The sequence below is a fragment of the Henckelia pumila genome, unplaced genomic scaffold, assembly GCF_033568475.1.
Source record: "Henckelia pumila isolate YLH828 unplaced genomic scaffold, ASM3356847v2 CTG_461:::fragment_3, whole genome shotgun sequence".
Classification (NCBI taxonomy): domain Eukaryota; kingdom Viridiplantae; phylum Streptophyta; class Magnoliopsida; order Lamiales; family Gesneriaceae; genus Henckelia; species Henckelia pumila.
Window position 1 is genome coordinate 5,727,977 of NW_027331831.1, and position 20,493 is coordinate 5,748,469.

A 20,493-nucleotide genomic window follows, 5' to 3' on the forward strand; every position below is an offset into this window, starting at 1 on the left:
GGTAGTCCTCATTAATAACACGTAGAGGTGTCAAAATGGGCCAGATCCGTTGGATTTGCCCGCCTCGCCATACAAAATAGATGAGTTGGGTTGTTAATTTCTCAACGCACCTAAAGATGGGCCGCCCCTCCCCGTCCCGCCTAATAGTGGGTTGCGGGTTAGCCCACCAAAATTCGCCAAATTACACGTACGCCCACTGGGTTGGCCCGCTACATAAAATAGGTGTGTTGTGTTGGGTTGTGGGCCCGGTCCACCCCGTTGGCCTGTTTTGACACTTTTAATCACACGCAAAATGCAACAAATATTTATCAGCATATGTGGAGTTAATATTTTTTTAAGTAGATTTGGTTTTAGACTTTTTTCGGTAGATTTCATGTAATGTATAACTTTTTTTCAGTAGATTCCATTTAAAGTATAACCTTAAAAGTACGGTGAAATTTCTCCTTTAGATGTAACACTTGCAATTTAGATTAGTGTGGTTGATGTTCTCGCCATGTTAGACTTCACCGATAAATGAGAGAAAGAGACTAACGACGACCAATGCAATCGCTTTATGTAGTGAACCATGTATATATTTTTATGTATATGTTTCAAATTCGACCTTAGATAAGGCGATATTATTTCAAGTATGTCTATTTTTTTTTGGTTATATGAGTTGACGAAGTAGATGATATTTTTTTTAAAAATTAATGATAATGTGTTTCATTCTCTATATCACCACTTTTTTTCAGACGAATCTGTAGCATAAGGTTTGTGTTGATCGGTTTATTTGGTTAGTGTATTTTTTTTTTTTTAAAAATAATGATTAACGTGCTTTTAAACTATGATAATTGTTCAAAAATTTACCTAATATGCACGGAAAAACACTAACTACTTGTTCTCTCATAATAGCAATGATGAATTGATGATGACGATAATGACGATAATGATGTTGACATGATTTGATTATCACAAAATTAACCTATAATTTTATAATGATATAAGTTATCATATTATATTATTTAGTATTTTATTTTATTTTATTTCATTTCCTTACATGTCTTTCACTATTTATTTTATCCAAAAAAAAAAAATGATATTATATTGTTAATTTTTTTTAAAAATTATTTCGATGTCTGTTTTTTTTTAAAAAATTTTTAACATAGGTTTCTTTTTTTTTTTGAAACTTCTTTTTTAACAAGATTAAATTCACATTTTTTTTTTTGAAATGATATTTATATGAATATCGCTACATCATTAAAGATATCGACTTTATCATACGCTCAATTTCGAAAGACAATATGATTGCTCTTATTTAAGATCCATTTGTTTTCAAATTTTCCATTCATTCCCGAAACCCTGACCGAATAAATCTTATACAATCAATCGCAACATTTTGCAGCCCCAAGTTTTCAAAACATTTGTTACCCAATTTCATTAACTGAAATTCCAAATAAATAAATAAATTTGTTCTAAGTTCCCTTATTTTTGTAAGTAATTGATTAATGTATAAACGAAAAGTACAATGCATGAGTACTTAAGGCAGCTGAGCCTCGACTTCATAAAAAATATCCAAATATTCTTTTCTATTCTAGACCATATATTATAACGATAAATAATGTATTCTGCATAATTTTTTTCCTAGGGATAATCGAATTTATCAGTACATAAAAAGGCGTTTATTATTTATTCTATTTAATTACAAAATAAATAAAGCAAAATATACATCAAAATGAATGATTTTTTTTTTATATTATGAAATAATGAATCAATTTTAAGAATATTTAAACAATGATTGGTCAACAACAATACAGACACAACAGATGGGATTACTCATAAACTAACTTACGAGTTACGAATCCATAATAATAATAATCATAAAAAATTATTATTATTATTTTAATATTAATTAATAATATTAAAAAAAAGGAAAAAGGAAAAAAGGAAAATGGTACATTACATATTTTACATTTCTACTCTAGCGAGTAGCGACCAAGAATTGAGCCACCACCATAATTAAACGGCGGCCCTCCCACTTCCGCCGCCGTCGTCGGCGACCCCTTTTTTCTCCGCCTAAGAAAACTTGCTGAATCCGTATACAGGTGATGAAAAGCAATTGATCGTTCCTCGTAAGAGGAGAGTTTATAGAGGGGTTTCTATTAATTTTATCTGGCGGGAGGTGCCAAGTCCGATTGATTTTTCGCGAGAGTTTGTGGAGAAAAAGGGGGAAAATCATGGTGAATTTGATGGTGGAAAGAGCTACCAGCAACATGCTGATCGGTCCTGATTGGGCAATGAATATCGAGATCTGCGACATCTGCAATCACGATCCTGCGTAAGCTGTTTCAATTCTATTTTATTATTTAGCTTGAATTATATTATTTTCCGCCTGTTCGTGTGAACTTGGAATTACGATTGTCGAACACATTATTACAGAAGTGTTCAGCTTGTTTCTTTTCTTCATGCTGAATGCTGGCACTTTTTGTGCTTTGCTGTAGATTCATCTCTTTCAATAAATCGCTGGTTTTTGTGAACTTCTGATGGTTTTCTGTTTGTATCAGACAAGCAAAAGATGTTGTAAGAGGTATAAAGAAACGTCTTGGCAGCAAAAATCCAAAAGTTCAGCTTCTTGCCTTAACAGTAAGCTTGATTTTCTTTCCCTAACAATTTTGCACTTGCCTTCAATATTTGCCCATAGGGCTTTGCTTTATTTTAACTTGATACTTCTGGGTGTTTTAACTGTTTATACTTGTTCAACCAGAGGTTTAAACCATTCTCTCAAGGTCAAAGGTTAGACACAAAAACCTTAGCTTTTTAAAAACTTCCCCAAAATTAGCAAATTTCATTATCTATGTTACCAACAATACCCCTTAATTAACCTCTAAAATCTTGTTAAAAGGTCAAGGAGATGTAAACATTAAACATGGTAGACAATAAAGACATTCCTCAGCCAAAATAGTTCGATCCATTTGCAAAACTTGTGCCAATGACATTTTAAACACCACACAAGCTTGGGAAGTCATAACCGAGATAGTTTCAAAGATGGATTTCAAAAGATTGATTATAACTTACGTTAACTTGAAGCTCGTTGCAAGGATCAAGAAGCAGTAACGAGACGTTGATATGAATGTTTCGAAAGTGAAGAGTAACAAACAAAATGAAGGAGAGTTTTCTTCCTACCTATGGTATCTAAGTTCTGTGGGGATAAAGCTTTGAAATGACCATCATCAAGCCATGACGTCATCTTTAAAGCTACTTTTTGAAATATTAGAAAAAATCCTGAAAGTGTCTTAGGTCCATTCCCATATCCATGGTCGTACCTGTCTTTATTTTTTCGTAAAAGTTAGTGAGCACTAATCCATGGGCCTTAAACCCCGATCCGTAGGGTGCTTAAAATTTCTAGCCTTCTCATGTTCAGCCACATGCAACATGCATGAGTTCCGTGCCTTAACGCCAAATTTAGAATGCAACCATGGATTTGTGGCAACCCTAGTGCCTAGTATGTGATACATGCAAACACCACTATGCAAACCACAGTTTTATGCACATTCATATGGGTCGTGTCTGTATAAGTTAACCAACTCAGAAAACATCTTCACGGATCTATGATCCTTACCGTCGCGTCCGTGGTTTGCAGCACATCCTCTATCTAGAACACGACTTTGAGAACACAAGCATGTGCGAGTCTAAACATGGATGAACAAGACTTAGAAAGCAAGGAATGCACAACCGAGTCTCTGTGGGCTATCGGTGGCCAGCATAGAAACAAAAACATAACACGACACGTGCTTAATTTGGAAGCAAGTGTAACACATTGGCTTATATTTTGTTTTCTAGCTGTTAGAGACCATTGTGAAGAATTGCGGGGATATTGTGCATATGCATGTTGCTGATAAAGATTTACCTCGTGAAATGGTGAAAATTGTTAAAAAGAAGGTAACATGGTCACAGATTTTTGTTGGAATTTCGGCATTTTCACTTGATCTTTTCCCATATTTGTAGTAACATTCATTTTGTTATGCAGCCCGACTTTCATGTAAAAGAGAAGATTTTAATTTTGATAGATACATGGCAAGAAGCTTTTGGAGGGTCAAGGGCAAGATATCCCCAATACTTTGTGGCATACCAGGATTTATTAGTATGTCATGCCACGATCACCCTGTCTTGTTCCCTCCATTGTTTTTCATTTTTTATGGCATATTATGGTTTTGTTTATCCTAACCTTTCCATATTTTATTGCATATTTACCAGCGACTTGGGGCAGTTTTCCCTCAGAGATCAGAGAGTTCAGTACCTATTTTTACACCAGCACAAACACAGCCGTTAACATCTTATCCACAAAATCTTCGTAATCCTGATTCAAGACAGGATGCGGCTGAATCTTCTGCAGAAGCTGAATTTCCAACATTGAGGTACATCAGCACAGTAAAATTTTCCTTATTTGTCTTGATTAACTCGGCATTCCCTGTAATTTTAATTGAAATCGTGGAGGCATATTTTCAAAGAAATGATGTTTTGGTACCATACATAATTTACTTCAAATTGATAGCTTCTTAAAATTTGCCTCTTTCTGCGTTTCACATTGCATAGAATATGCTAAATGATGGTTTGGAGTTATGATTAATGTTTTATTTGGGATTTTGTGTATTACTTAATTTTTTGGCTTGAATCCAGCCTATGAACACCTTGTCATTGCTTGAATGATTATGTGAATGCAGATTTGAGATGTTTCTTACTCTGGTTTATGAATAGTTACTCCAGACGAGTTGCAAACTTTTTTTTTTTTTTTTTTCATATCTTGTCTATAGACAATTTTTCAGAAAGTTAGGTGATATATGGATTAAGGTTAGCTACTCACATTTTTGTTGATATCACTACCTCTCTATATGTCTCAGAGTTGATAGCTTCAAACTTCTGACCCTATCTCTGCCATTAGTTGGAGAATTCTAGCTGCGAGATGTGCAATTCCTTTTAATATGTAGTGTGGGCTCAGGGCTGCGATATCATGTTTTCATTTTCATCTTGTTCTCTTTCATAGAAACCATATTTTGTTCTTGTTTTGTAGGTCGAATTATGAACTAAGTTAGCTATTTCTTTTATACTTTTACTTACCTTACCTTCTGATTTGAGTCTCATTGCTCCTGTGGTAGTTAAATTGCTCTTTGGTTTTGATGGAATTTTTTTTCCAGCTTGACAGAACTTCAAAATGCACGAGGTGTCATGGATGTCCTCTCAGAAATGCTGAATGCCTTAAAACCTAGTGATAAAGAGGTAATATTTTGGTGGCATATGTTCGAGCAACATTGTAGCTGTTGTGGATTATCTATTCTTGCATGAGAAGTTAAATTTTGCTGAAAAGTTAAATTTTTTTGTTGCAGGAACTCATGCACGATGTTATTGTTGATCTAGTGGCGCAGTGCCGTACTTACAAGCAAAGAGTGGTACACCTAGTTAACTCGACTTCGTAAGGACTTGTTTCACTTCGACTTGGGCTAATTGTGGTTTATTGTAATTGTCCTTGTAATTTGTCCTTGTTCGACTTTTTAATGTTTTCCTTTCCATAATCTTAACATAATACATACAACAAAGACCTAAGACACAGCCATCTTAGTAGATCAAATGCCCTATAATTGGTGTGTCCAAAGAAGGCATATCATGATGTTTCATGTTTTTCTCAATTATTTCTTTTCAAGTGGTCTGCATATTCTGACTGCAATACCCGTGAAACTAATTGAATGTTGTAGTAGCTGCCAGCTGGACAGGTCCACAACGAACCACTTAGATCTGGGTGGGTTTTTGCAAATCTAAAATGCTGATATTTGTCGTGATTCGTGAAGTATAACACTTGCTTCTTGTACTGATATATTTAAGTGTTTGAAGACATTGAATGCAGTTTGAAGTGAAAATTCTCCTGGTTGAGTAACATAAGAGTTTGCCTACATTATAACTTAGTTTCTTTGTTAAGTCAGGTTCTGTGATTTATAATTTCATGGGTGAAATTTACCTTTGTTGCTCCCCTGTTCTCTGGTATTTGTGTGGTGTTTGAGAATCTACTCAACTTGGAGAGATTGTAATTATACTTGATCAGAATACGTTGGAATTTAAAGCAGTCTTTTAACATGTTCTGATGTAGGGATGAATCACTGTTATGCCAAGGACTAGCGCTGAATGATGACTTGCAACGTGTTTTGGCTAAGCATGAGTCAATGTCCTCTGGAGCCACCTCTGGTCAATCAGATAAGCCAAAACCCGAGCCAACTCTAGCCTTGGTAAAAGTTGATGCTCCTCTTATTGACACTAGTATCGCCAAACTATCAGACAATGGGTAAATTTTGTTTGTGCCACTGAAGTATTAAATCTATGAATTGCCCCCATCATTTTTACATGTTTAGAAAAAAAATTGACTCACTGTGACAAAAAGATTGTTCCTAGCCGTGAAGTGAATGTACTTTGCAGATCCACATCAGGTACTATCATACCAACACCTCTAGAAACAAATGCTCCATTAGCAACGCCAACAAAAGCTGCCCCTATCATAGATCTTCTGAGTGGAGACACACTGGCACTTGTGCCTGTGGCGGAACCTCAGCCAGCGAGCCCTGTTGCATCTCAGCAGAACGCTCTCGCCCTTGTTGACATGTTTTCATCAAGCTATAACAATCAATCTTCCAACATCGTTGGACAAGGGTATTCATCATCACCTCAATTTTCGCAAAATGTTCAAACTCCACAGCCTTTGTTAAACTCAAACGGAAGTGCGGCTGGCCCAGAATTACCCCGATATGGACAGCCACTTTACCCTCAGGGCTCTTCTTCTATGTGGAATGGTCAGATGACCCAACAGCAGCAGCCACCTTCACCAGTTTACCGTGCGTCTTTCTTATTTACTTGATATCTAATAAGAAAACCCTATAGAAAGCCATAAGGAAGAAACATAAAAAAATAATAAAAAAAGCCAAATTAATTAATGGATAGGAAGCTTCAATTACTTTTGTCCCATGTCTGATTCTTGGAAAGATTTGCCCTGCTACTTTCTTCATAAATATGTTACTGAGATAATCTCTCCATTTGTTGTCTTGAATCAGGTCATCACTTAAATTTAGAGTTTTTTTAAACTTCATCTACTCGAGAGCTCAATGTTATGATGCATTAGAATCAATGTCTAATCTATACCTAATTCTTCAAATTATAGGTGCTCAAGAAGGCGGTGCACTTCCTCCTCCACCATGGGAAGCTCAACTGGACAACACTCAACTACCCACAAGTCATCCCCCACAACAAATGCATGTTGCACATTCCTTACCATCCCCCAGTGGCACATATCTTCAAGGATCGCAACCTTTGGCAAATAACCAACCATTCAGCACATACAATCAACCAATCTTTAGCGGCCATCATACCCTTGTAAACAACCAAGTTCTGCAGAGCAACCAAATGACTGCTGGATTGTATCCTCAAACTTTTCAAAATCCACAGGCTATGGGTATGTATCCTCAGCCAACACAACCTGTTCCAATGGTTTATATGTATCCTCAACAGGCGTACGGCTATCAAATGGCTGGCTATGGCTATGGTCAAGGTGAACAGCAGAACACACAATTTCTTAATCAAAACATCTCCATGTCATCGATGGACCACAGTTCCATGAGGAATTCTTCTAATATGGTTTCCAGTTCCTCATACGCGCCTTCTGGGAAACCGTCCAAACCAGAGGACAAGCTATTTGGAGACCTTGTCGATATTTCTAAATTCAAAACAGGAAAAAATCATGCCGGATAGAGCTGGGAGTATGTGATAAACGTCATGTTGTGTCTGTATCGTACCGGTTTTCTTATTAACTTGCCTACTTTCATTGGGTACCAGATGTTTGATTTCTTGTTTGTAATCTTTGCACATATGTTCTCCTTATGATTGCACTTATGTTGAAAAGATGACTCCCGTACAAGTAAAGAAATATCTCGACGTTATTTCTATTTAGTGGTTTATTTGTCTAAACTAGATTATCTGAAGGAAAAAAAATCTAACCCCGAATCACCGTTAGAAGGTTAGAAGTTCGAAAGAAAAATAAAGATCATGATGCATAATTTCTTTTAAATTTCATTATTATGATCTTATATGTTTATTCTTTTATTGTTTAATAAAAAAATTTTGTGAGACTTGGGCATAAAATGTCGAACGACATAGAAATATAAAATTATATTGCCGACGTCTCACAAATTTGAAATTTGAAATATATATAATATCACGCATCTAGTGTTCAAGATTTTTGTGAGCGACCACTAAATTTTACTGGGTTTTAGTGTTTCATTTTTTTAGATCACTAGTGGATTTTAGTTGTCGCTCACGAATATCATACACAAGGATATGTGATATCAAAATTATATATATATATATATATATATATATATATATATTCATATACACAAATACTATAGTAAACATGATGGAGGTTTTCGTACTTTGGTAAGGTTTTTCTTGTATTTGTTGTGTTTTGATAGCTATTAAATTACGAAAATGTCACATTACTTATTTTTGTTTTTTTTTGTAGATATGTACGAAAACATTATTTATATATTTTTATTTCATCATTTATAATTATTTTTTTGTTTTTCGTTAAAAAAGAATCAAATTATACAAAAACGTAACGCGTGGATCCGAGGAGTATAACCTATGAACTATGTATGGTTGTCATTTGTCAAGAATATTATTGCACGTTTTGTTGGTTACCGGGGCTAAAATGTGGAAAGCTAAAAATAAGTGGTCCAAAATGTAATATCGCAAAAGCTCTAGGTGGTAAAAAGAATTCTCACAGCTCAAGCTTATATTGATCGGACGACATATCAACGAACAAGATTTGCAGGTACCATTGAGCTACCGGGCAATCCCTATAGTAAACGAAAATCGTTGAAAAAATCCATCTCTACGGTTCCTTTCGTGTGTATCTACGATTTCACACACACTTTCAGGTGACTTTCAATTTCTCTGATCCCTGGTAATTTTTTATTTTAACGTTTTGCCCATTTCGTAATTTTTCATTTTTGTGACTCCCTTTACCTCTTGCTGGCATTTTAATGGCGGGATTCCAGTAAATTGATTGAAATTTTCCTTTTCCGTAATCAAGGTAACTCGTTGTTAACTGATTCAGTTCTCAGCCGTGCGTTTTTAGGTGGATTTTGATCTCTACGATTGGTGTAGAAGATGCAGGTTAGTGTATTTTTATTGAAAGATTTTCCTTTTTCGAACTTGGTTTTTCTTGGTTTCGTTTGTTTGTCCTTTTTAATGATTGATAATTAATCGTCCGCAAAATGAGTTTTTTAATTTTTAGAACGATACCATCGTATGATTCTTTGTTATTTGTGTTTAAGCTTTATGATTAGCCTTCAGAGGTGTGGAATATGAAATTAGTTGTTGATGGGGGATTCGCAGTAATTGGGATATTTATTTCTTTTCATATTTTCCAAAAATTGTAATTGTTGCCGTCGGCGGTTCCCCAAAACTATTTATTCTGATGTAAAACATGGTTCCTCATTAATTTAAGATGCTATTTCCATGTTAAATAAATTGTTGGCATTTAGTTCAACTCCTTCTCCTAGAACTGGATACCATTTGAACAATGTTAGCATTATATGCCTTTTGATACCCTTGATAGATTGCATAAATTGGAGGTTAATTCTAGATAGCTCAAAAATAAAAATGGCTTAAAAACAATTGGAACTATGGTGTGGACAAAAATTTGCATAAAATGTTTTAACCTCACAAATCACCAATTTATGGCCATTTTGAGAGAACATTTTTCCTTCAAGAGTGTTCACAGTTGACACCTGATGTCTGTTTGTTATATCTAATTTTATTTTGATTCTTTGTATCTTGCAAAGAGATCATGGCCCTTTGTTTGTCACTTATCAAATTTTGAATCATGGTATTTGGACTGTAAGATTAGGACTTTATGGGATGTTGTATCTAGTTTTAATTTGATTCTCCGTAACATGTAAAGAGATCATGGGCTCATGGCCCTTCTTCTGTCATCTATAAAATCTTGAAGCATTGTATTTGGGATGTAAGATTTGGACTTTTGAAATTAGACATCGATAACTAAGTTTCATGATCTTATAGTAATGTTTTAGTGTCGATGATATGAAAGTAGTGGCTGTATATTTTATTCGATCGATAAGTTTAGTGATCTGTTGTTTGCTTCTTATATTTGAAATGGTTTTCTTGGGTGTTAGGCATCAAGGGCTAGGCTTTTTAAGGAGTACAAAGAAGTTCAGAGAGAGAAAGTAGCCGATCCTGACATTCAACTCGTTTGTGATGAAACAAATATATTTAGGTGGACAGCTCTCATAAAGGTTGGCAGTTGGCACAATCTTTTCTATGCGTTGTTAACTTGGTGTTGTGACGTTTTGGGAAAATATGAATCACTCTTTGTGTGGTTGCATGCCTTCTATGGTATATATAGGGGCCATCTGAGACACCATATGAAGGGGGAGTTTTCCAGCTTGCTTTTTCTGTCCCAGAGCAGTATCCCTTGCAGCCTCCTCAAGTTCGGTTCTTGACAAAAATATTTCATCCGAATGTACACTTCAAGGTGATGATTTATGCTTTTTAATTTTCTCCGTTTTCTGTAGTGTGCTTGTTCTAATGAAAAGTCGAGAGATCAAAGGTTAAAATATGTGAAGGCATGTTTGTTTTGTTTTGGGAGTTAGTGGAAGAATTTTGGGGAAAGAAATATACGTTTGGTTCTGCTGACTTCAGATCATGTTAAAATTCTGGTAAAATGGTTTTTTGGGTTAGAATATAATATACAGACTTTGGAATGATGAAAATTTTAGTTAAAATTATGATTATATTGGAGATCTTAAGCAGGGAGGAAATATATGTTGTAGAAAAAAATAAAACTTCATGATGGTGTTTGTTTTTCTCTCTCCTTTTTTTTTGGGATGAAACTTCGTTCTTAGAAAACAAAACCTGACAAACGGTCTGTTTAAGAGATAAACATTTCATCCTACCTTTACACGTATTACGCCAATAATGTATTTAAGGGTGAAGATTTATCAATATTTGTGGGGTCTACTGAAAATATAGCAGGACCCACATGTATTGATAAATCTCAAACCATAAATGTGCATTGATATAAGTAGCATCTCACTTACCAATCATTAAATATGATCATTAAAAGCTAATTCTTTTTTAAATGTTTTTAAATTGAAGCTAAAGTAGAAATTCTAAAAGCCACAGTCCTTGGCTTCTTGATTTTGGGTTTCAGGTCCTCTTAAATTTATAAATTTCCAGTGTTTTTTTTTCTTTGAAAATTAAAAGTAAAGAGTGTGCTTGAATCGAGAAGCTTTTCTCAAAAGCTCTTATGCTAAATCTGCTTTTAATATGATAACGCTGTTATGTTAGCATAACATGAAATGCGTGCAATGTGTTTTTATCTGCAGACGGGTGAGATTTGCCTCGACATTTTGAAGAACGCATGGAGTCCGGCTTGGACACTGCAGTCTGTCTGTAGGGCTATAATTGCCCTAATGGCTCATCCAGAACCTGATAGCCCACTAAACTGTGATTCAGGTATTAATATGGCCTCATTGAGATACACTCGAACCACACTCTTTTGTCTGTGAGAATAGAAAAAAAGATGTGATTGTTTGCAGAAAAGATATTTGTTCTTCAGGAGGGTAAAAGGGTGTTCTATGAATAGCTAACACTAAGTTTGGGTAGATTATAACAGTTATTGCAATTCTTTATGTCTCCACTTGTATTTTGTGCTACTCGAATTTATGGTTTTGAGTTCTAAAAGTAATTACTTCCCCTCCAGGCTAATAATGGTTGGCCGCATATGGTTCATTTCCCCTAGAAGAAACTATCCTTATACTTCCCCTGTCCCATATTATTAAAAAGTTGATCGAACTGGAGATATTGAAACTAGGTTCAGAACTCTTCAGTACTTGGGAATCTATTCAGAAATGGTGCTGTTTCTCGGATTTTCCACGTGAACAATAGACACTGAGGCATATATCAAGAAATATATCAGATTAGGAAATAACATAGTTCACATTTCCTACAAATATCTGTGTCATGATAATGAAATCAATGTTGCGGTGCAGACGACCAGTGTTTCTTATCCTCAATACCAAGATCCATCCCTACAATTCTTATCTTTTATATCTTCTTGCATTGATGTGAGTTTTACAGTTATGGGGAGGTTATATATCCTCTCTTGGTTTATCATTTTGAGCGAAGCCGAATCTTTTCGATCTTTGCGTAGGCAATCTCCTGCGCTCTGGCGACATAAGAGGATTCCAGTCCATGGCCAGGATGTATACTAGACTTGCAGCCATTCCCAAGAAAGGGTAAAATCAACTCATCTTCATGATCACTTCACCCGCGTTTTGCAACTCAGTCATCTGCTGATCACCCTTGAATAATCAATTGGTAGTTTGTACACAAAAATGTGTTTCTTCCTCACAACTTGATCGGATCTCAGTATTCTATAAATGACGTCGGAGATTATCTTTGATGATATATATATATACACTCCTCTGATTTCCGATTTGTATAATTTTTTGAAGTTTTCGTGTGATGTGTAAAATGGCAACTTTAATTTTCCTCTGCACACAGTCCTGGGGTTTCTGCACAAGAACTTATCGACTTAGTGTTACGCTTCTATTTCTGCAAAATGATATTCAGAACTATATATATAAATGAGATGTATGATTCAACAAATGCCATTTTCAAGGTTTAAATTAAGGGTCTCATATTGATGTTGAGATATGAGAATAATTGCCCTCGGCGGAGGATAGACCAACTCTCGTTTATGGTTCATCAAATACTCAAATTACGGTCCTTTCATTGCACACTAAGATCTTAAAAATAAGTATGGTGCCCTCTCTACTAACTATTATTTGTATGAGACGGTCTTGTGGATATATATTCGTCAGATGGATTGACTTCATACATAGAATAGAAAGCAATAATTTTAACATAAACAACCGTAATTTTTCTTTGTTTCAGGTCGAGTATTCGTCTCACAAAATTGATTGTGAGACAGTCTCATATAATTTTTTGTATTTCTATAATAGTTTATACTTCAATGATCACATGCCAATGTTTACAGGTATTTAATTTTTTGCAGAGGAAAACTCTTTTTGTGGCCGACCAAAAATGTATTTGATGGATAAGACACTCTTATTTTGAATTTCTTCTTTGTGTTTTGTAATATAATGCATGATTTACTATCAAATTACAATGATACTACTATGAATTCGAATTTGATCAGTTTAATTAACAATGATAAAAAAAGAAAAAAGAAAAGATATAGGCATCGCGTAAACAATCCTTACAACCTTTGTAACATTGACCAATCTTCGTGCATTAATTTTATCACATCTTGAATTCGATTATGAAAATATTCCTGCTATTTTTTATATTATTATTATTATTCATGCTATTTATTGTGAGTATTATATATAGCTTTTTCACCATTGCATTTCATATAAATATTCATGCTATTTTATTATTATTACTACTACTACGTACTATAATACTTCTACTACTACGTACGTACTATATATTCAACACCATGTATTCAACACAAGTGTAATTGTATTGAAATATATCAAAATTTTTTAGTCATTTCTCGGCGGAGTGCAACTAGAAGGTTCGAAATACCACCTCATCAATTTTTTATAGGCATGTCATTATTTTTCGATATCGCGTCAGCAATCGATGAGAAATGAGTAAAATTGAAGAAATTACAAATTAGTTGATTAAGACCTAAATTCACGTGATCAAAAATAAAAAATGTGCGATGCATTGCCAATATACATGCAAATATGAAATCAATTTGTGTATATAAAATGAATGCAAATTAAGCGGAACAACATTGGACATGAACAACAGAACAAGATCTTGATTAAATGCATAATTACCGGCCTTGATCTTAAAAATAAGTATGACGTTCACCGTCTAACCTGGACCACGGCCGATTAACCGGGTAAACGAGTTTAACCCAGATCCATGACCCGATCGGACCGATCGGTCATTAGGCTGTTCGGTTATGATATCCGTTGATCGGATCGGCCGTTTTTTTTTTAAAATTAATTAATGTATATTGACTATATATATAATAAAATGAGAGTGAATGTGATTGAATATAATGAAATGTACGTAATAGATTTTAATTTTATATAAAATGTTGAAAGTTGAAATGTTATATACTTTTTATTGAATAAATGTAATAGATTTTTTATTCAGACTAGTTACGGAGCACACGCGTTGCTTGTGTAGTATAATGTATGATATTAAAATTTTGTGCTCCGAAAATGCAAGTGGATGAGCAGTTAGATTTTCAATTGAAGAGAAAATTGGAGAAACTGTTGTGAAAATTTAGCTGCAATTAAGGAAAAAAATTGGAAGGAAATTTTAGTGTCCTCACAAGTCACACAATATCAAAAACACTTTTTATAAATATCTCAAGTATTATAATATAGTATAGATAATGAAATATTTGATAGATTTTTTATAAGTTCAATTGTGCAAAGCCTACTTTTTAAAATTTAATAATTTTATTCTTTAAACATTTATTTAAAAATGATTTTTTTAAAAAAATGAAAGGGTCGGCCCGAACATGGAACTGGCTATTAACCGGACTCGGATCGCTGGTTACATGACCCAGACCGTAACCAGTCATGGGCGGGCTGGTTAAGAGTCGGCCTTTTGTCAAACCGAACCCGACGGATTCGACACGGACTGGACCCGGCCCGTAGTCAGGTCTACCCACCGTATTTTGTATTCATATAATAGTTTTTACTTCTTTATATTGTCAGGGCTTACAAGTATTTAATTTTTTTTTGCAGAGGAAAACTCTTTTTGTGGTCGACCAAAAATGTATATAATGGATATGTAAACTCTTATTTTGAATTTCCTCTTTGTGTTTTGCAATACTAGGAAATGACACGTGCAACGCAGTGAGAACATACTTCTCTGTCGATAAGAGTTGTTAAAAAATAGGTTGAGAATAAACTAATATGCAGTAAATTAATTATTTTCATGATATTTTAGTCAATAATAAATTCAATGTAATATAATTTGTGTAATATATATTATAAAATACGTGCAAATGATATTTGTTCAAAAAATTTTATGTGTTACAAATCTAAATTAATTTATAATTTTTGAATGTGATCAATCTTATAATATTGTATAAATTATATATTTAAAAAAATATGAAATTGATGTGATCATAATAGTTTTATTAAAATAAAATTTCAGAAAAAAGTACAATTCATAATGTCGATAACTTACTTAGAACTATTGATTTATAAAAAATAAACATATAATATAAATAATAAGTTATAAACTTTAAATTAAATTATCATGTCAATTTGTGTCTTCCTTTATATTTTGCATTTTTATTTATTTCACGATTGTTTATTTTGCCATCCACTTTTCATTTTCACAGCAATATACTCATCATTTTCAATAACAATTCTTGTGATGTTGTTTCATTAATCATGTGCATTTTCATATCTTTATTCTTTGATTCTTTTGTTGGACGACATCTTTTTTAAAAAAAAATACTGAAAATCTTTCTTTGTAATACTAGCAATAATTTCATTATCCTCTATATATATACATTCTTTTGTTGTTATATATATGATTTGTATGTGAATATCATCAATTATCGATACATGCATTTGCAAAGACGTACGTCTTCTTTTTGTTCATCTTCATCTCTTGCAAAAATATTCATTTGTTAATTGTAAGATCAACCCATATCCGGTTAGTTCGGTCGGTTAAGACGGTTCTCGAGAAAATTTGATCACCCCTAATTGGCTGCCGACATTTTAACTAGGAGGACTATTTTTATGCCTGATTTTTGTAGGAAGATTTGATCATCCTACTACTGTTATTTCAAATGTAAGTGTTCCATACTTGAGTACTTCTTAATATAATCACTTTTTTTTTTAAAAAAAACACACATATATGTTAATGTATACACACACATACTTGTATTCCGCTACACGCATTGTGTACTTGTACTATCGCGGTTTTTTCCATCAATTTTTGTAATTAGTTTGTAGAATAATGAAGATTTAATTTGTAATTTGAATAAAGATAAATGTAATAACTATAAAAATTGATAGGGGCTCATGAACAGGAATTTCAATTTTACCACATACTATATATTATATACCCCAACTTTAATATTGTAACCGATATATAGATATATTAATAACTCCAACTTATATTTTCTTATAAATTTAATATGATTTTAAATTTAATGGTAGCCCTATCACACTCAACTTGGTCTTGACATGCCTTTGATCGTGTCGGATATAAATTATATTTTCAAAAATTTATTCTTTCAGTATTTTTTTTTATTGTTGTGTAGTCGATCGTATCGAGTATAACATTGTCGTTGTAAATTGTACTCGGTTTCACGAGCCTGCCACCTCTAGTCTAACTTTTCGTATGAGACGGTCTTGCAGATTTATATTTGTTAGCTAGATTGACTCCATCATAGAATAGAAAGCAATAATTTTAATATAAACAGTCATAATTTTTCTTGGTTAATTTTAGGTCGAATATTCGTCTCAACAAAATTGATTGTGAAACGATCTCATAAAAATTATACTTTTTGTATTTCTATAATAGTTTATACTTCTATCGCATGCAAATGTTTACAAGTATTAAATTTTTTGCAGAGAAAATCTCTATTTGTGGTCGACCAAAAATGTATTTAATGGATAAGACACTCTTATTTTTAATTTCTAGCTTCTTTGTGTTTTGTAATGTAATGCATGATTTACTACCAAATTAAAATGATACTACTATGAATTCGAATTTGATCAGTTTAATTAACAATGATTAAAAAAAGAAGAAGAAGAAGAAGATATAGGCATCGCGTAAACAATCCTTGCAACATTGACCAATCTTTCGTGCATTAATTTATCAATATTCATATAAATTAATATTCATGCTATATTATTATTATTATTATTATTATTATTATTATTATTATTATTATTATTATTATTATTATTATTATTATTATTATTATTATTATTAATCACTCACGTGATTCAATGATCTGCTACATATGTATTTTCGTATATGCATGACACATTTTATATTTAAAAATTAAGTACTTCAAAACGACTATGTTTTATTATTATTATTATTATTATTATTATTATTATTATTATTATTATTATTATTATTATTATTATTATTATTATTATTATTATTATTATTCCACAAGCGAGACGCTGGTATTTGCTACTCTCTGATTTTTTATTTCATATATATTTAAGTGCTTCAAAACGATTATGTTTTATTGACCGAAAACAATAATTTATAATGTGGAGATGAAATTACTAGGGTATAGAAGGGAAATTTGTAGGAAAACTATTGATGGAATTTCAGCTGCAACTTAATTTGAATATTCAATTCTTTGTATCACTACGTAGTTAGTAGAACTTTCTAGTGTTTTAGTTTTGTGGTTTTGATAATCTTAAAAATTGCATGTGTTTTTGGAATGTTTGGGTCAGAATTTCTTTTTTTAAAAGTTTGGAGGATTTTGTTTTCTCAATTGGGTCAAGAAACGTTCTCTTTTTGAAGTTTAGGAATATATAATTTACTAGAATAGTAATTGTTTACAGTGATGGTAATTGTTCTTAGAAACCAAAAAATATATATATATATATATATATATATATATATATATATATATATATATATATATATATTAGCCAAAGATTCTTGAATATGCTTGGTTGTAGAGTAAATATAATTCACCCATTTTTCGTTGGTTATTAACGGGCTTTTTGTTTTATGTACTTGCAATTTTCTTGTAAATTAAATCTTAATTCCTTAATAATCATAACATAGTAATAATGATAATAATCAAAAGTTGTTCCTCTACCCAAATCTTCATAGAAGGAAGCGATGATATTTAAGCATCGTAAAATTATTTTAAATGTTTAAGGAAGCATAATTAAACCCTAAAATCCCAGTATGCTACAAAAATCTTAGCTATTAAAGTAATCTTTAAAATGTCCACCATTTTGTGAATTTACTTTAAGGGCTCAGAGAATTGAAAAAACTTGAAGTCGAATAACATTTTGTTGGATCGGATTTTGAGGCAAGAATTGCTGATTTCCGGTTGGCTTTAGGGACTTTCACGCGTTCTTTTTGAAGGCCGAGGGGCGACGGAGGCAAGTATGGTCCGAGATCTCTAAAAATATTAGGGAGTATTTATTAGCTTATTTAAGGCTTTTAGTAGCATTATTAGTTAGGCTTGACCCTTTTATTTGGATTTTCGATTGAGTTGTATTATTATTATTTTGGGTTTCAGTCATTTACTGATTGTATTCTGATATGTCGACATTTTCCTATATTTACTTGGATTAAATTGTGAGGATTAGGTGCGTTTTGATTGATTAAATTAATTTTATAGTTCTTAATAATTGTATGTGATTTTATGAAGGTAAAAAGAATAAATGGTGCAAAGGATGGAAGAAAAGCGCAGAAAAAAGAAGATTTGGGAGAAGGAGAAGAACCGCAAGAATGAATTACGGAGCAATAATGGTCAAAAATTAATTTTTAATGTTAAAATATCCAAATACAATCTCCACCATTCAGAATAAAGTTCAAGATGTTTTGAAGCTGATTTCCAAATTTCAGATCGATCCAACAGCTAGAACTTCGGATATGAATTTTTTAAAAACGCTGCGCGCTGGATAGAAACTTGTTCGCTTGATCCATAATATTTTACCGATCGAGCGAGATCTGGGCTAGAAAAATATTTTTTTTGGACATAAAGTTGCTCGCTCGATCCGCAACATTTAACCGATCGAGCGAGGCGTCGCACAGACTCAGAAATAAGAATTTTCGAGAATTAAAATCATTGATTTTTCGGGCTTTATTTCGTGGGCTTTCCAAGCCATATAAATAGAAGATAAAACATCAGATGAGGGGATCGTTTGGACGACTGAAGAGTAGAGAATACATCTGGCGGCTAGGTTTTATCTTCCTAGTTCTTAGATTCAATCTCTTTTTCAACCCGAAATCAACAATTCTTGCCTCGAAATCCGATCCAACAAAATGTTATTCGACTTCAAGTTTTTTCAATTCTCCGAGCCCTTAAAGTAAATTCACAAAACGAGACTATTTTCATCATGGTGGCGGGCTCTTATGGGTACATAGCACAAGGTTAGTTGATTCTTGCAAACCAAATTCCTTTTAAAATGTCCATCGTTTTGTGAATTTACTCTCAAAGAAAATCTTGGTTTCAAATTTTTTTTCAGAATATGGATACACTTTGAAGGTTGATGAGAAGAGTATAGTTTTGGGGTCGTACTTCTTGGAGCTACTAACAGGTAAAATGCCATTAGATCCTTCATTTGGTGACTCCGTCGATATACTAGATTAATGGGTTCGAAGAAAGGCAAACAACATATATAGTATCAGAGCAGGTATTAGACCCTAACGTTTCTGACCAATGTAAATATGTTCAAGAGGAGATGCTTCTGGTCCTCAAAATTGCAGCTCTTTGCACTGCTAAGCTTCCTAAAGACATGACAAGTACCTCATGTATTTTTAAATTTTATAGTACTGTAAATTTCATGCTTCCTTAAACTTGATGATTCATTCCATCCAATATGAATTTGTTTGCAATTTATATCATAATTAACGAAATATTGCTAGTGTAGTTTGATTGTTTGTTTTGAGAAAGTACTAGTGATGAGAGTTGTTTTGAATTTGTTGGCTATTTAGATTATAAAGGAATCAAAATGCTGAATTATTTTGGTTGTAATTTATTTTAATTGTTTAAGTTTTGAATATTTCTCAGGAATTAATAAATGAATGTTGTTTGGAGCTAAATTTATCTTCGATAAGACCACATTCACACAATGAGCTGGAGAACGAGGTTATGCTCATTTAACTCATATTATGTTGATATTATTTTTTGTATGTTCTTTTAAGTAATAAGTAATAAAAATTTACTCTTTTTTATTTGTCGAAGGTCACATGAAAAAGGTGAGAAATATAAATTCGTGAAAAAGTTCAAGGTAGAATGCACTGAATTGGTTTGCATGCCTATTATAAGTTATATCGATTTGCCTAAAATGAAATGTGATGTTTACAAAGATCTCTTTCGGTTGAAACATCTTCAAAGGCTTATGGTTTCTTGGATGAGGTTGGTTCATTCGATATTTTCATTCCCCAGGCATGACATTACTCATTTTCATGTTCCAGGTTCGATAGAAATATGTTTCACTATACATATTCAGTGCTTGCACTTTTTGATAGATTTTTTTAACAGACGTTGGATGAATTTGAGGATATTTTCTTTCTAAGTGCTACACTAGCGTGGAATGACTCTTCGATATGTACCTTTACTGAAGTTGTTGACAAAGAAAATTGATCTTATATGTTTTGGAAGCGATTACTTCAAGTCTTTTGATAAAAAGAGAGAAAAGAGAATGAGAAATGATGTTTGTTTCTAAG

General features: G+C 32.9%; 2 protein-coding genes and 1 long non-coding RNA gene across 4 annotated transcripts; all 3 read left to right on the forward strand.

Annotated features, from left to right (window-relative positions):
• The first annotated feature begins 1,948 nt into the window (after positions 1-1,948).
• Positions 1,949-7,956, forward strand: LOC140871331 (TOM1-like protein 9). The gene is made up of 10 exons (XM_073273798.1): positions 1,949-2,314; positions 2,541-2,619; positions 3,817-3,915; positions 4,004-4,117; positions 4,231-4,391; positions 5,169-5,250; positions 5,358-5,443; positions 6,113-6,304; positions 6,436-6,848; positions 7,172-7,956. The coding sequence occupies exons 1-10, from the start codon at positions 2,214-2,216 to the stop codon at positions 7,756-7,758; spliced, it is 1,914 nt and encodes a 637-aa protein (XP_073129899.1). The 5' UTR covers positions 1,949-2,213; the 3' UTR covers positions 7,759-7,956.
• Positions 7,957-8,793: 837 nt separating this feature from the next.
• Positions 8,794-12,643, forward strand: LOC140871860 (protein PEROXIN-4). The gene is made up of 6 exons (XM_073274601.1): positions 8,794-8,945; positions 9,101-9,183; positions 10,206-10,325; positions 10,436-10,564; positions 11,418-11,547; positions 12,245-12,643. The coding sequence occupies exons 2-6, from the start codon at positions 9,178-9,180 to the stop codon at positions 12,331-12,333; spliced, it is 474 nt and encodes a 157-aa protein (XP_073130702.1). The 5' UTR covers positions 8,794-8,945; positions 9,101-9,177; the 3' UTR covers positions 12,334-12,643.
• Positions 12,644-18,980: 6,337 nt separating this feature from the next.
• Positions 18,981-20,350, forward strand: LOC140872260 (uncharacterized). Of its 2 annotated transcripts, none has more exons than XR_012147776.1 (3): positions 18,981-19,194; positions 19,290-20,054; positions 20,134-20,350. It is a non-coding gene; the product is annotated as an uncharacterized lncRNA (long non-coding RNA). The 2 variants fall into 2 exon arrangements; XR_012147775.1 differs by having other exon boundaries at positions 19,290-19,912; positions 20,009-20,350.
• The last annotated feature ends 143 nt before the right edge of the window (positions 20,351-20,493 follow it).